Consider the following 16,645-nt stretch of genomic DNA (forward strand, 5'->3'; position numbering starts at 1 on the left):
GAGTGGCCCCATGAGTAAGGTCTTGTACGGGAGTGGAGACCCCATAAGTATGGTCTGGTACGGGAGGGGAAACCCCATGAGTATGGTCTGGTAAGAAAGGGGAGACCCAATGTGTATGGTCTGGTACGGGAGGGCTGACCCCATGAGTAGGGTCTGGTATGGGAGGGGAGATCCCATGAGTATGGTCTGGTATGGGACTGCACATCCCATGAGTATGGTGTGGTTCGGGAGGAGAGACCCCATGTGTAAGGTTTGATATGGAAGGGGTGTCCCCATATGTATGGTCTGGTATTGGAGGGGTGACCCCATGTGTATGGTCTGTTACGGGAGGAATGATCCCATGTGTATGGTCTGGTACGGGAGGGGTGTCCTCATGTTTATGGTATGGTAAGGGAGCGGTGACCACATGTATACGGTATGGTATTGGATTGGTCACCCCGTGTGTACGGTCTGGTCTGGGACAGGAGGCACCATATGTACATCTGTTACGGGACTAGTGAATCCATACTTTACCGCACTGAGTGACCCCAACCCTAGTGTCCCACGGAATCCTATCGATGGGCAACGGAAGGAAATATACAGGTGAATTGTCCCACTGACCTGTGACAATTACGTGAACCACTGGGCTGGCAGAGGAACGTAGCCATCGACCGGAGACCTGCGTCATCAACTCGCAGGCGTAGTTGCCCTCCATGTCTTGTCTCAAGTCTCCAACGCGATATGTGAAAAGTCTCTGGTTCCCGGTGCTGTTGGCGATCGGGAGTGAGTCTCTCGTCAGCTGAAAGAGGCCAGCTTCCGCTGGGTGCCGAGCGGTGCAGTTAATCTCCAGGGCCTCCCCGGGTAAAAAAATCGGAAGGTCAGGGCTCTTGGAGATTAGCGGGGAAGACGGAGGATCTGGAATGGGAAGAACCGCACAAGGTTTGACAGGAGGTTGATTTAAAGCAACGAATTGATGAAAATGATTGCAAACATCTGTTTTAATCGGAACTAATTAGCTCGTGATGTGAAAAGATACAGAACTGCAAAGGAAATGGGCCAATAACCATTTTTATCAACCAAAATATTTCAGTAACACCTGGGTCAAGAGCAGTGGTTCTCGGCCTTCCCTTCTCACCACAGTTCACCATCTGTCTTCCCTGACTAATCGCAGAGAACCGATGGCTTGGGGAATACTGAAGGGTGGATGTGAGTGGAAAGGAAAGATCTGAAAACCACTGATATCCACCATCTTCCGCATCCAAATCTTAGCCGAACAGACACAAGGGGACACATTGCTCTGTGTTCTCTGACCTCGATGAGATGCAGGGGTGCAAGTTGTGTCAATGAAATGAAACGTACATTTAAACAGCACTGAGCTTCAGCTCTTCCTCGTGAGATGATGTCCAAGATCTCACGTCACTAGTGGGGAGTAGACTCCACCGGGTGAAACTGTCAGATTGGGTAGTCACAGGATGACACTCACGCAGCAAGGTTCAGCATAAATATATTACATTAAAAAAAATATCCCTGACATTCGTTCTGAGATGAACATTTCTCAATGATTGACTACTTTAACCTTCTAATGCCCTCTGGTGAGGGAAATAACATCGACACTTCAAATCACGTGGTTTCATCTGCTCGCAAAAAAAATTAGGGGTTTTTACAGTCGCTGCTCTTGCCAAATGTTCAATAAAGTTCCATGTAAAAATTAAGATAATATGGGTATAGTTCTTCAACATTTTTATTACGAATGCGATTCGTCTCTCATCGAATTATCACTCGAACCTCAGGAAACAAGGAAAATGTGAATAGATTTGGGCAGCGTGTATGTTATTGCAAGATGAAGGTGCAATTTTAATGTTGCTGGCTGTTTATCCATGACATTCTGTGATCCACAGGAATTACAATTTACAAGCAACAAAGGGTCAAAACTCATCACAAAGGTTAGAGGAACGAGACTAGAGATCACATGAGAATTGTGTGGTAGAGGAGGAGAGACCCCATGATTATGTTGTGGTACAAGAGGAGTGACAAAATGAATAGGGTCTGGTACGAGAGGAGTGACCCCATGAGTAAGGTCTTGTATGGGAGTGGAGACCCCATAAGTCTGGTCTGGTACGGGAGGGGAAACCCCATGAGTATGGTCTGGTAAGAAAGGGGAGACCCAATGTGTATGGTCTGGTACGGGAGGGCTGACCCCATGAGTAGGGTCTGGTATGGGAGGGGAGATCCCATGAGTATGGTCTGGTATGGGACTGCACATCCCATGAGTATGGTGTGGTTCGGGAGGAGAGACCCCATGTGTAAGGTTTGATATGGAAGGGGTGACCCCATATGTATGGTCTGGTATTGGAGGGGTGACCCCATGTGTATGGTCTGTTACGGGAGGAATGATCCCATGTGTATGGTCTGGTACGGGAGGGGTGTCCTCATGTTTATGGTATGGTAAGGGAGCGGTGACCACATGTACACGGTATGGTATTGGATGGGTCACCCCGTGTGTACGGTCTGGTCTGGGACGGGAGGCACCATATGTACATCTGTTACGGGACTAGTGAATCCATACTTTACCGCACTGAGTGACCCCAGCCCTAGTGTCCCACGGAATCCTATCGATGGGCAACGGAAGGAAATATACAGGTGAATTGTCCCACTGACCTGTGACAATTACGTGAACCACTGGGCTGGCAGAGGAACGTAGCCATCGACCAGAGACCTGCGTCATCAACTCGCAAGCGTAGTTGCCCTCCATGTCTTGTCTCAAGTCTCCAACGCGATATGTGAAAAGTCTCTGGTTCCCGGTGCTGTTGGCGATCGGGAGTGAGTCTCTCGTCAGCTGAAAGAGGCCAGCTTCCGCTGGGTGCCGAGCGGTGCAGTTAATCTCCAGGGCCTCCCCGGGTAAAAAAATCGGAAGGTCAGGGCTCTTGGAGATTAGCGGGGAAGACGGAGGATCTGGAATGGGAAGAACCGCACAAGGTTTGACAGGAGGTTGATTTAAAGCAACTAATTGATGAAAATGATTGCAAACATCTGTTTTAATCGGAACTAATTAGCTCGTGATGTGAAAAGATACAGAACTGCAAAGGAAATGGGCCAATAACCATTTTTATCAACCAAAATATTTCAGTAACACCTGGGTCAAGAGCAGTGGTTCTCGGCCTTCCCTTCTCACCACTGTCCACCATCTGTCTTCCCTTAGTAATCGCAGAGAACCGATGGCATGGGGAATCCTGAAGGGTGGATGTGAGTGGAAAGGAAAGGTCTGAAAACCACTGATTTCGACCATCTTCCGCATCCAAACCTTCGCCGAACAGACGCAAGGGGACACATTGCTCTGCGTTCTGTGACCTCGATGAGATGCAGGGGTGCAAGTTGTGGCAATGAAATGAAACGTACATTTAAACAGCACTGAGCTTCAGCTCTTCCTCGTGAGATGATGTCCAAGACCTCGCGTCTTGTGGGGAACAGACTCCACCGGGTGAAACCATCAGATTGGGTGGTCACAATATGACACTCACACAGCAGGGTTCCAGCATCAATATATTACATTTTAAAAAATATCCCTGTCATTTGTTCTGAGATGAACACTTCTCATTGATTGACTACTTTAACCTTTTAATGCCCTCTGGTGAGAGAAATAACATCGACAATTCAAATCACGTGGTTTCATCCGCACGCAAAAAAAATTAGGGGATTTTACACTCGCTGCTCTTGTCAAATGTTCAATAAAGTTCCATGTAAAAATTAAGACAATATTGGTGTAGTTCTTCAACATTTTTATTACCAATGCGATTCTTCTCTTACCGAATTATCACTCGAACCTCATGAAACAAGGAAAATGTGAATAGATTTGGGCAGCGTGTATGTTATTGCAATATGAAGGTGTAATTTTAATGTTGCTGGCTGTTTATCCATGACATTCTGTGATCCACAGGAATTACAATTTACAAGCAACAAAGGGACAAAACTCATCACAAAGGTTAGAGGAACGAGACTAGAGATCACATGAGAATTGTGTGGTAGAGGAGGAGAGACCCCATGATTCTGTTGTGGTACAAGAGGAGTGACACAATGAATAGGGTCTGGTATGAGAGGAGTGGCCCCATGAGTAAGGTCTTGTACGGGAGTGGAGACCCCATAAGTATGGTCTGGTACGGGAGGGGAAACCCCATGAGTATGGTCTGGTAAGAAAGGGGAGACCCAATGTGTATGGTCTGGTACGGGAGGGCTGACCCCATGAGTAGGGTCTGGTATGGGAGGGGAGACCCCAAGAATATGGTCTCGTACACTATGGGAGACCCCATGAATATGATGTGGTAAGGGAGGAGAGACCCCATTTGTATGGTTTGGTATGGGAGGGGTGTGTTCATTTGTATGGTGTGGTACGAGAGGAGTGACACGATGAATAGGGTCAGGTACGAGAGGAATGACCCCATGAGTAGGGTCTTGTACAGGAGGAGGGACCCCACGTGTAGGGTCTTGTACGGGAGGAGGGACCCGATGAGTAGGGTCTTGTACTTCAGAGTAGACACCATGACTATGGCCTGGTATGGGAGGGGAGATCCAATGAGTATGGTCTTGCCTGGGAGGGGAGACCCCAAAAGTAGCATCTGGTACGAGAGGAGTGACCCCATGAGTAAGGTCTTGTACGGAAGTATAGACCCCATGAGTTTGGTCTGGTACAGGAGGTGTGACTCCATCAGCAGGGTCTTGTACGGGATGGGAGACCCCATCAGTATGATCTGATTGGAGAGTAGTGTCCCCAGAGTGGAGTTTGGTTCTGGAGGAGGGATTAAATGTGTATTGTTTGGTACGGGAGGGGAGACCACATGAGTAGGGTCTCGTGCGGGAGGGGAGACACCATGAGTAGTGTCTCGTACAGGAGGGGAGACCCCATGAGTAGGGTCTCGTGCGGGAGGGGAGAACCCATGAGTTGGATCTCGTATGGGAGGGGAGACCCCATGCGTAGGGTCTGGTTCAGGACTGGTGTCACTATGAGGAGGGTCTGGTACGGGAGGAGGGACATCATGTGTGTTGTCTGGTACAGGAGGGGAGATCCCATGAGTATGGTCTTGCCTGGCAGAGGAGACCCCAAAAGTAGCGTCTGGTATGAGAGGAGTGACCCCATGAGTTAGGTCTTGTACGGAAGTATAGACCCAATGAGTATGGTCTGGTACATGAGGGGTGACCCCATCAGCAGGGTCTTGTACGGGATGGGAGACCCCATCAGTATGATCTGATTGGAGAGTGGTGTCCCCATGAGTGGAGTTTGGTTCTGGAGGAGGGATTAAATGTGTATTGTTTGGTACGGGAGGGGAGACCCCATGAGTACAGTCTCGTACGGGAGGTGAGACCCCATGAGTAGAGTCTCGTGCGGGAGGGGAGACCCCATGAGTTGTGTCTCGTACAGGAGGGGAGACCTCATGAGTAGGGTCTTGTACTGGAGGGGACACCCCATGAGTAGGGTCTATTACGGGAGGAGAGACATCATGTGTTTTGTCTGGTATGGGAGGGGAGATCCCATGAGTATCCTCTGGTATGGGACTGGACATCCCACGAGTATGGTGTGGTTCAGGAGGAGAGACCCCATGTGCATGTTTTGATATGGTCGGGAGATCCCATGAGTGTGGTGTGGTATGGGAGCAGAGACCACATGTGTATGATCTATTATGGAGGAGTGTCCTCATGTGTATGGTCTGGTATGGAAGAGACCCCATGACTATGGTCTGGTACGGGAGGGCAAACCCAATAAGTATGGTCTGGTAAGAAAGAAGAGACCCCATGTGTATGGTCTGGTACGGGAGGGCTGACCCCATGAGTAGGGTCTGGTTCGGGAGGGGAAACCCAATGAGTATGGTCTGGTAAGAAAGAGGAGACCCCATGTGTATGGTCTGGTACAGGATGTCTGACCCCATGAGTAGGATCTGGTATGAGAGGGGAGACCCCATGAGTATGGTGTGGAACAGGAAGAGAGACCCCATGTGTATGGTCAGGTACGGGAGGGGTGATCCCATGTGTATGGCCTGTTACGGGAGGGATGATCCCATGTGTATGGTCTGGTATGGGAGGGGTGTCCTCATGTTTATGGTATGATACGGGAGTGGTGACCACATGTGCACGGTATGGTATTGGATGAGTGACCCCATGAGTACCGTCTGGTCTGGGAGGGGAGACACCATAAGTACATCCGTTACGGGACTAGTGAATCCATGCTTTACCGCACTGAGTGACCCAAACACTAGTGTCCCACAGAATCCTATTGATGGACAACGGCAGGAAATATACAGGTGAATTGTCCCACTGACCTGTGACAATTACGTGAACCACTGGGCTGGCAGAGGAACGTAGCCATCGACCGGAGACCTGCGTCATCAACTCGCAAGCGTAGTTGCCCTCAATGTCTTGTCTCAAGTCTCCAACGTGATACGTGAAAAGTCTCTGGTTCCCGGTGCTGTTGGCGATCGGGAGTGAGTCTCTTGTCAGCTGAAAGAGGCCAGCTTCCGCTGGGTGCCGAGCGGTGCAGTTAATCTCCAGGGCCTCCCCGGGTAAAAAAACCGGAAGGTCAGGGCTCTTGGAGATTAGCGGGGAAGACGGAGGATCTGGAATGGGAAGAACCGCAGAAGGTTTGACAGGAGGTTGATTTAAAGCAACGAATTGATGAAAATGATTGCAAACATCTGTTTTAATCGGAACTAATTGGCTCGTGATGTGAAAAGATACAGGACTGCAAAGGAAATGGGCCAATAACCATTTTTATCAAGCAAAATATTTCAATAACACCTGGGTCTAGAGCAGTGGTTCTCGGCCTTCCCTTCTCACCACAGTTCACCATCTGTCTTCCCTGACTAATCGCAGAGAACCGATGGCTTGGGGAATACTGAAGGGTGGATGCGAGTGGAAAGGAAAGATCTGAAAACCACTGATATCCACCATCTTCCGCATCCAAATCTTAGCCGAACAGACACAAGGGGACACATTGCTCTGTGTTCTCTGACCTCGATGAGATGCAGGGGTGCAAGTTGTGGCAATGAAATGAAACGTACATTTAAACAGCACTGAGCTTCAGCTCTTCCTCGTGAGATGATGTCCAAGATCTCACGTCACTAGTGGGGAGTAGACTCCACCGGGTGAAACTGTCAGATTGGGTAGTCACAGGATGACACTCACGCAGCAAGGTTCAGCATAAATATATTACATTAAAAAAAATATCCCTGACATTCGTTCTGAGATGAACATTTCTCAATGATTGACTACTTTAACCTTCTAATGCCCTCTGGTGAGGGAAATAACATCGACACTTCAAATCACGTGGTTTCATGTGCTCGCAAAAAAAATTAGGGGTTTTTACAGTCGCTGCTCTTGCCAAATGTTCAATAAAGTTCCATGTAAAAATTAAGATAATATTGGTATAGTTCTTCAACATTTTTATTACGAATGCGATTCGTCTCTCATCGAATTATCACTCGAGCCTCAGGAAACAAGGAAAATGTGAATAGATTTGGGCAGCGTGTATGTTATTGCAATATGAAGGTGCAATTTTAATGTTGCTGGCTGTTTATCCATGACATTCTGTGATCCACAGGAATTACAATTTACAAGCAACAAAGGGTCAAAACTCATCACAAAGGTTAGAGGAACGAGACTAGAGATCACATGAGAATTGTGTGGTAGAGGAGGAGAGACCCCATGATTATGTTGTGGTACAAGAGGAGTGACACAATGAATAGGGTCTGGTATGAGAGGAGTGGCCCCATGAGTAAGGTCTTGTACGGGAGTGGAGACCCCATAAGTATGGTCTGGTACGGGAGGGGAAACCCCATGAGTATGGTCTGGTAAGAAAGGGGAGACCCAATGTGTATGGTCTGGTACGGGAGGGCTGACCCCATGAGTAGGGTCTGGTATGGGAGGGGAGATCCCATGAGTATGGTCTGGTATGGGACTGCACATCCCATGAGTATGGTGTGGTTCGGGAGGAGAGACCCCATGTGTAAGGTTTGATATGGAAGGGGTGTCCCCATATGTATGGTCTGGTATTGGAGGGGTGACCCCATGTGTATGGTCTGTTACGGGAGGAATGATCCCATGTGTATGGTCTGGTACGGGAGGGGTGTCCTCATGTTTATGGTATGGTAAGGGAGCGGTGACCACATGTATACGGTATGGTATTGGATTGGTCACCCCGTGTGTACGGTCTGGTCTGGGACAGGAGGCACCATATGTACATCTGTTACGGGACTAGTGAATCCATACTTTACCGCACTGAGTGACCCCAACCCTAGTGTCCCACGGAATCCTATCGATGGGCAACGGAAGGAAATATACAGGTGAATTGTCCCACTGACCTGTGACAATTACGTGAACCACTGGGCTGGCAGAGGAACGTAGCCATCGACCGGAGACCTGCGTCATCAACTCGCAGGCGTAGTTGCCCTCCATGTCTTGTCTCAAGTCTCCAACGCGATATGTGAAAAGTCTCTGGTTCCCGGTGCTGTTGGCGATCGGGAGTGAGTCTCTCGTCAGCTGAAAGAGGCCAGCTTCCGCTGGGTGCCGAGCAGTGCAGTTAATCTCCAGGGCCTCCCCGGGTAAAAAAATCGGAAGGTCAGGGCTCTTGGAGATTAGCGGGGAAGACGGAGGATCTGGAATGGGAAGAACCGCACAAGGTTTGACAGGAGGTTGATTTAAAGCAACGAATTGATGAAAATGATTGCAAACATCTGTTTTAATCGGAACTAATTAGCTCGTGATGTGAAAAGATACAGAACTGCAAAGGAAATGGGCCAATAACCATTTTTATCAACCAAAATATTTCAGTAACACCTGGGTCAAGAGCAGTGGTTCTCGGCCTTCCCTTCTCACCACAGTTCACCATCTGTCTTCCCTGACTAATCGCAGAGAACCGATGGCTTGGGGAATACTGAAGGGTGGATGTGAGTGGAAAGGAAAGATCTGAAAACCACTGATATCCACCATCTTCCGCATCCAAATCTTAGCCGAACAGACACAAGGGGACACATTGCTCTGTGTTCTCTGACCTCGATGAGATGCAGGGGTGCAAGTTGTGTCAATGAAATGAAACGTACATTTAAACAGCACTGAGCTTCAGCTCTTCCTCGTGAGATGATGTCCAAGATCTCACGTCACTAGTGGGGAGTAGACTCCACCGGGTGAAACTGTCAGATTGGGTAGTCACAGGATGACACTCACGCAGCAAGGTTCAGCATAAATATATTACATTAAAAAAAATATCCCTGACATTCGTTCTGAGATGAACATTTCTCAATGATTGACTACTTTAACCTTCTAATGCCCTCTGGTGAGGGAAATAACATCGACACTTCAAATCACGTGGTTTCATCTGCTCGCAAAAAAAATTAGGGGTTTTTACAGTCGCTGCTCTTGCCAAATGTTCAATAAAGTTCCATGTAAAAATTAAGATAATATGGGTATAGTTCTTCAACATTTTTATTACGAATGCGATTCGTCTCTCATCGAATTATCACTCGAACCTCAGGAAACAAGGAAAATGTGAATAGATTTGGGCAGCGTGTATGTTATTGCAAGATGAAGGTGCAATTTTAATGTTGCTGGCTGTTTATCCATGACATTCTGTGATCCACAGGAATTACAATTTACAAGCAACAAAGGGTCAAAACTCATCACAAAGGTTAGAGGAACGAGACTAGAGATCACATGAGAATTGTGTGGTAGAGGAGGAGAGACCCCATGATTATGTTGTGGTACAAGAGGAGTGACAAAATGAATAGGGTCTGGTACGAGAGGAGTGACCCCATGAGTAAGGTCTTGTATGGGAGTGGAGACCCCATAAGTCTGGTCTGGTACGGGAGGGGAAACCCCATGAGTATGGTCTGGTAAGAAAGGGGAGACCCAATGTGTATGGTCTGGTACGGGAGGGCTGACCCCATGAGTAGGGTCTGGTATGGGAGGGGAGATCCCATGAGTATGGTCTGGTATGTGACTGCACATCCCATGAGTATGGTGTGGTTCGGGAGGAGAGACCCCATGTGTAAGGTTTGATATGGAAGGGGTGACCCCATATGTATGGTCTGGTATTGGAGGGGTGACCCCATGTGTATGGTCTGTTACGGGAGGAATGATCCCATGTGTATGGTCTGGTACGGGAGGGGTGTCCTCATGTTTATGGTATGGTAAGGGAGCGGTGACCACATGTACACGGTATGGTATTGGATGGGTCACCCCGTGTGTACGGTCTGGTCTGGGACGGGAGGCACCATATGTACATCTGTTACGGGACTAGTGAATCCATACTTTACCGCACTGAGTGACCCCAGCCCTAGTGTCCCACGGAATCCTATCGATGGGCAACGGAAGGAAATATACAGGTGAATTGTCCCACTGACCTGTGACAATTACGTGAACCACTGGGCTGGCAGAGGAACGTAGCCATCGACCAGAGACCTGCGTCATCAACTCGCAAGCGTAGTTGCCCTCCATGTCTTGTCTCAAGTCTCCAACGCGATATGTGAAAAGTCTCTGGTTCCCGGTGCTGTTGGCGATCGGGAGTGAGTCTCTCGTCAGCTGAAAGAGGCCAGCTTCCGCTGGGTGCCGAGCGGTGCAGTTAATCTCCAGGGCCTCCCCGGGTAAAAAAATCGGAAGGTCAGGGCTCTTGGAGATTAGCGGGGAAGACGGAGGATCTGGAATGGGAAGAACCGCACAAGGTTTGACAGGAGGTTGATTTAAAGCAACTAATTGATGAAAATGATTGCAAACATCTGTTTTAATCGGAACTAATTAGCTCGTGATGTGAAAAGATACAGAACTGCAAAGGAAATGGGCCAATAACCATTTTTATCAACCAAAATATTTCAGTAACACCTGGGTCAAGAGCAATGGTTCTCGGCCTTCCCTTCTCACCACTGTCCACCATCTGTCTTCCCTTAGTAATCGCAGAGAACCGATGGCATGGGGAATCCTGAAGGGTGGATGTGAGTGGAAAGGAAAGGTCTGAAAACCACTGATTTCGACCATCTTCCGCATCCAAACCTTCGCCGAACAGACGCAAGGGGACACATTGCTCTGCGTTCTGTGACCTCGATGAGATGCAGGGGTGCAAGTTGTGGCAATGAAATGAAACGTACATTTAAACAGCACTGAGCTTCAGCTCTTCCTCGTGAGATGATGTCCAAGACCTCGCGTCTTGTGGGGAACAGACTCCACCGGGTGAAACCATCAGATTGGGTGGTCACAATATGACACTCACACAGCAGGGTTCCAGCATCAATATATTACATTTTAAAAAATATCCCTGTCATTTGTTCTGAGATGAACACTTCTCATTGATTGACTACTTTAACCTTTTAATGCCCTCTGGTGAGAGAAATAACATCGGCAATTCAAATCACGTGGTTTCATCCGCACGCAAAAAAAATTAGGGGATTTTACACTCGCTGCTCTTGTCAAATGTTCAATAAAGTTCCATGTAAAAATTAAGACAATATTGGTGTAGTTCTTCAACATTTTTATTACCAATGCGATTCTTCTCTTACCGAATTATCACTCGAACCTCATGAAACAAGGAAAATGTGAATAGATTTGGGCTGCGTGTATGTTATTGCAATATGAAGGTGTAATTTTAATGTTGCTGGCTGTTTATCCATGACATTCTGTGATCCACAGGAATTACAATTTACAAGCAACAAAGGGACAAAACTCATCACAAAGGTTAGAGGAACGAGACTAGAGATCACATGAGAATTGTGTGGTAGAGGAGGAGAGACCCCATGATTCTGTTGTGGTACAAGAGGAGTGACACAATGAATAGGGTCTGGTATGAGAGGAGTGGCCCCATGAGTAAGGTCTTGTACGGGAGTGGAGACCCCATAAGTATGGTCTGGTACGGGAGGGGAAACCCCATGAGTATGGTCTGGTAAGAAAGGGGAGACCCAATGTGTATGGTCTGGTACGGGAGGGCTGACCCCATGAGTAGGGTCTGGTATGGGAGGGGAGACCCCAAGAATATGGTCTCGTACACTATGGGAGACCCCATGAATATGATGTGGTAAGGGAGGAGAGACCCCATTTGTATGGTTTGGTATGGGAGGGGTGTGTTCATTTGTATGGTGTGGTACGAGAGGAGTGACACGATGAATAGGGTCAGGTACGAGAGGAATGACCCCATGAGTAGGGTCTTGTACAGGAGGAGGGACCCCACGTGTAGGGTCTTGTACGGGAGGAGGGACCCGATGAGTAGGGTCTTGTACTTCAGAGTAGACACCATGACTATGGCCTGGTATGGGAGGGGAGATCCAATGAGTATGGTCTTGCCTGGGAGGGGAGACCCCAAAAGTAGCATCTGGTACGAGAGGAGTGACCCCATGAGTAAGGTCTTGTACGGAAGTATAGACCCCATGAGTTTGGTCTGGTACAGGAGGTGTGACTCCATCAGCAGGGTCTTGTACGGGATGGGAGACCCCATCAGTATGATCTGATTGGAGAGTAGTGTCCCCAGAGTGGAGTTTGGTTCTGGAGGAGGGATTAAATGTGTATTGTTTGGTACGGGAGGGGAGACCACATGAGTAGGGTCTCGTGCGGGAGGGGAGACACCATGAGTAGTGTCTCGTACAGGAGGGGAGACCCCATGAGTAGGGTCTCGTGCGGGAGGGGAGAACCCATGAGTTGGATCTCGTATGGGAGGGGAGACCCCATGCGTAGGGTCTGGTTCAGGACTGGTGTCACTATGAGGAGGGTCTGGTACGGGAGGAGGGACATCATGTGTGTTGTCTGGTACAGGAGGGGAGATCCCATGAGTATGGTCTTGCCTGGCAGAGGAGACCCCAAAAGTAGCGTCTGGTATGAGAGGAGTGACCCCATGAGTTAGGTCTTGTACGGAAGTATAGACCCAATGAGTATGGTCTGGTACATGAGAGGTGACCCCATCAGCAGGGTCTTGTACGGGATGGGAGACCCCATCAGTATGATCTGATTGGAGAGTGGTGTCCCCATGAGTGGAGTTTGGTTCTGGAGGAGGGATTAAATGTGTATTGTTTGGTACGGGAGGGGAGACCCCATGAGTACAGTCTCGTACGGGAGGTGAGACCCCATGAGTAGAGTCTCGTGCGGGAGGGGAGACCCCATGAGTTGTGTCTCGTACAGGAGGGGAGACCTCATGAGTAGGGTCTTGTACTGGAGGGGACACCCCATGAGTAGGGTCTATTACGGGAGGAGAGACATCATGTGTTTTGTCTGGTATGGGAGGGGAGATCCCATGAGTATCCTCTGGTATGGGACTGGACATCCCACGAGTATGGTGTGGTTCAGGAGGAGAGACCCCATGTGCATGTTTTGATATGGTCGGGAGATCCCATGAGTGTGGTGTGGTATGGGAGCAGAGACCACATGTGTATGATCTATTATGGAGGAGTGTCCTCATGTGTATGGTCTGGTATGGAAGAGACCCCATGACTATGGTCTGGTACGGGAGGGCAAACCCAATAAGTATGGTCTGGTAAGAAAGAAGAGACCCCATGTGTATGGTCTGGTACGGGAGGGCTGACCCCATGAGTAGGGTCTGGTTCGGGAGGGGAAACCCAATGAGTATGGTCTGGTAAGAAAGAGGAGACCCCATGTGTATGGTCTGGTACAGGATGTCTGACCCCATGAGTAGGATCTGGTATGAGAGGGGAGACCCCATGAGTATGGTGTGGAACAGGAAGAGAGACCCCATGTGTATGGTCAGGTACGGGAGGGGTGATCCCATGTGTATGGCCTGTTACGGGAGGGATGATCCCATGTGTATGGTCTGGTATGGGAGGGGTGTCCTCATGTTTATGGTATGATACGGGAGTGGTGACCACATGTGCACGGTATGGTATTGGATGAGTGACCCCATGAGTACCGTCTGGTCTGGGAGGGGAGACACCATAAGTACATCCGTTACGGGACTAGTGAATCCATGCTTTACCGCACTGAGTGACCCAAACACTAGTGTCCCACAGAATCCTATTGATGGACAACGGCAGGAAATATACAGGTGAATTGTCCCACTGACCTGTGACAATTACGTGAACCACTGGGCTGGCAGAGGAACGTAGCCATCGACCGGAGACCTGCGTCATCAACTCGCAAGCGTAGTTGCCCTCAATGTCTTGTCTCAAGTCTCCAACGTGATACGTGAAAAGTCTCTGGTTCCCGGTGCTGTTGGCGATCGGGAGTGAGTCTCTTGTCAGCTGAAAGAGGCCAGCTTCCGCTGGGTGCCGAGCGGTGCAGTTAATCTCCAGGGCCTCCCCGGGTAAAAAAACCGGAAGGTCAGGGCTCTTGGAGATTAGCGGGGAAGACGGAGGATCTGGAATGGGAAGAACCGCAGAAGGTTTGACAGGAGGTTGATTTAAAGCAACGAATTGATGAAAATGATTGCAAACATCTGTTTTAATCGGAACTAATTGGCTCGTGATGTGAAAAGATACAGGACTGCAAAGGAAATGGGCCAATAACCATTTTTATCAAGCAAAATATTTCAATAACACCTGGGTCTAGAGCAGTGGTTCTCGGCCTTCCCTTCTCACCACAGTTCACCATCTGTCTTCCCTGACTAATCGCAGAGAACCGATGGCTTGGGGAATACTGAAGGGTGGATGCGAGTGGAAAGGAAAGATCTGAAAACCACTGATATCCACCATCTTCCGCATCCAAATCTTAGCCGAACAGACACAAGGGGACACATTGCTCTGTGTTCTCTGACCTCGATGAGATGCAGGGGTGCAAGTTGTGGCAATGAAATGAAACGTACATTTAAACAGCACTGAGCTTCAGCTCTTCCTCGTGAGATGATGTCCAAGATCTCACGTCACTAGTGGGGAGTAGACTCCACCGGGTGAAACTGTCAGATTGGGTAGTCACAGGATGACACTCACGCAGCAAGGTTCAGCATAAATATATTACATTAAAAAAAATATCCCTGACATTCGTTCTGAGATGAACATTTCTCAATGATTGACTACTTTAACCTTCTAATGCCCTCTGGTGAGGGAAATAACATCGACACTTCAAATCACGTGGTTTCATGTGCTCGCAAAAAAAATTAGGGGTTTTTACAGTCGCTGCTCTTGCCAAATGTTCAATAAAGTTCCATGTAAAAATTAAGATAATATTGGTATAGTTCTTCAACATTTTTATTACGAATGCGATTCGTCTCTCATCGAATTATCACTCGAGCCTCAGGAAACAAGGAAAATGTGAATAGATTTGGGCAGCGTGTATGTTATTGCAATATGAAGGTGCAATTTTAATGTTGCTGGCTGTTTATCCATGACATTCTGTGATCCACAGGAATTACAATTTACAAGCAACAAAGGGTCAAAACTCATCACAAAGGTTAGAGGAACGAGACTAGAGATCACATGAGAATTGTGTGGTAGAGGAGGAGAGACCCCATGATTATGTTGTGGTACAAGAGGAGTGACACAATGAATAGGGTCTGGTATGAGAGGAGTGGCCCCATGAGTAAGGTCTTGTACGGGAGTGGAGACCCCATAAGTATGGTCTGGTACGGGAGGGGAAACCCCATGAGTATGGTCTGGTAAGAAAGGGGAGACCCAATGTGTATGGTCTGGTACGGGAGGGCTGACCCCATGAGTAGGGTCTGGTATGGGAGGGGAGATCCCATGAGTATGGTCTGGTATGGGACTGCACATCCCATGAGTATGGTGTGGTTCGGGAGGAGAGACCCCATGTGTAAGGTTTGATATGGAAGGGGTGTCCCCATATGTATGGTCTGGTATTGGAGGGGTGACCCCATGTGTATGGTCTGTTACGGGAGGAATGATCCCATGTGTATGGTCTGGTACGGGAGGGCTGACCCCATGAGTAGGGTCTGGTATGGGAGGGGAGACCCCAAGAATATGGTCTCGTACACTATGGGAGACCCCATGAATATGATGTGGTAAGGGAGGAGAGACCCCATTTGTATGGTTTGGTATGGGAGGGGTGTGTTCATTTGTATGGTGTGGTACGAGAGGAGTGACACGATGAATAGGGTCAGGTACGAGAGGAATGACCCCATGAGTAGGGTCTTGTACAGGAGGAGGGACCCCACGTGTAGGGTCTTGTACGGGAGGAGGGACCCGATGAGTAGGGTCTTGTACTTCAGAGTAGACACCATGACTATGGCCTGGTATGGGAGGGGAGATCCAATGAGTATGGTCTTGCCTGGGAGGGGAGACCCCAAAAGTAGCATCTGGTACGAGAGGAGTGACCCCATGAGTAAGGTCTTGTACGGAAGTATAGACCCCATGAGTTTGGTCTGGTACAGGAGGTGTGACTCCATCAGCAGGGTCTTGTACGGGATGGGAGACCCCATCAGTATGATCTGATTGGAGAGTAGTGTCCCCAGAGTGGAGTTTGGTTCTGGAGGAGGGATTAAATGTGTATTGTTTGGTACGGGAGGGGAGACCACATGAGTAGGGTCTCGTGCGGGAGGGGAGACACCATGAGTAGTGTCTCGTACAGGAGGGGAGACCCCATGAGTAGGGTCTCGTGCGGGAGGGGAGAACCCATGAGTTGGATCTCGTATGGGAGGGGAGACCCCATGCGTAGGGTCTGGTTCAGGACTGGTGTCACTATGAGGAGGGTCTGGTACGGGAGGAGGGACATCATGTGTGTTGTCTGGTACAGGAGGGGAGATCCCATGAGT

At 48.8% G+C, this 16,645-nt stretch overlaps 1 protein-coding gene across 6 annotated transcripts in view; it reads right to left on the bottom strand.

Moving 5' to 3' along the window:
* Nucleotides 1-16,645, bottom strand: part of LOC138758296 (uncharacterized) — a 153,531-nt gene that overhangs the window by 36,948 nt on the left and 99,938 nt on the right. For all 6 annotated transcript variants that reach the window (XM_069927003.1, XM_069927002.1, XM_069927004.1 and 3 more), the window contains 6 exons: nt 14,006-14,299; nt 10,359-10,652; nt 8,322-8,615; nt 6,285-6,578; nt 2,638-2,931; nt 601-894 (listed from right to left, as the gene is read on the bottom strand). In XM_069927003.1, the coding sequence (XP_069783104.1) occupies nt 601-894; nt 2,638-2,931; nt 6,285-6,578; nt 8,322-8,615; nt 10,359-10,652; nt 14,006-14,299 (1,764 nt within the window). The remainder of the gene's footprint in view (nt 1-600; nt 895-2,637; nt 2,932-6,284; nt 6,579-8,321; nt 8,616-10,358; nt 10,653-14,005; nt 14,300-16,645) is intronic.

The sequence above is a fragment of the Narcine bancroftii genome, chromosome 3, assembly GCF_036971445.1.
Source record: "Narcine bancroftii isolate sNarBan1 chromosome 3, sNarBan1.hap1, whole genome shotgun sequence".
Classification (NCBI taxonomy): domain Eukaryota; kingdom Metazoa; phylum Chordata; class Chondrichthyes; order Torpediniformes; family Narcinidae; genus Narcine; species Narcine bancroftii.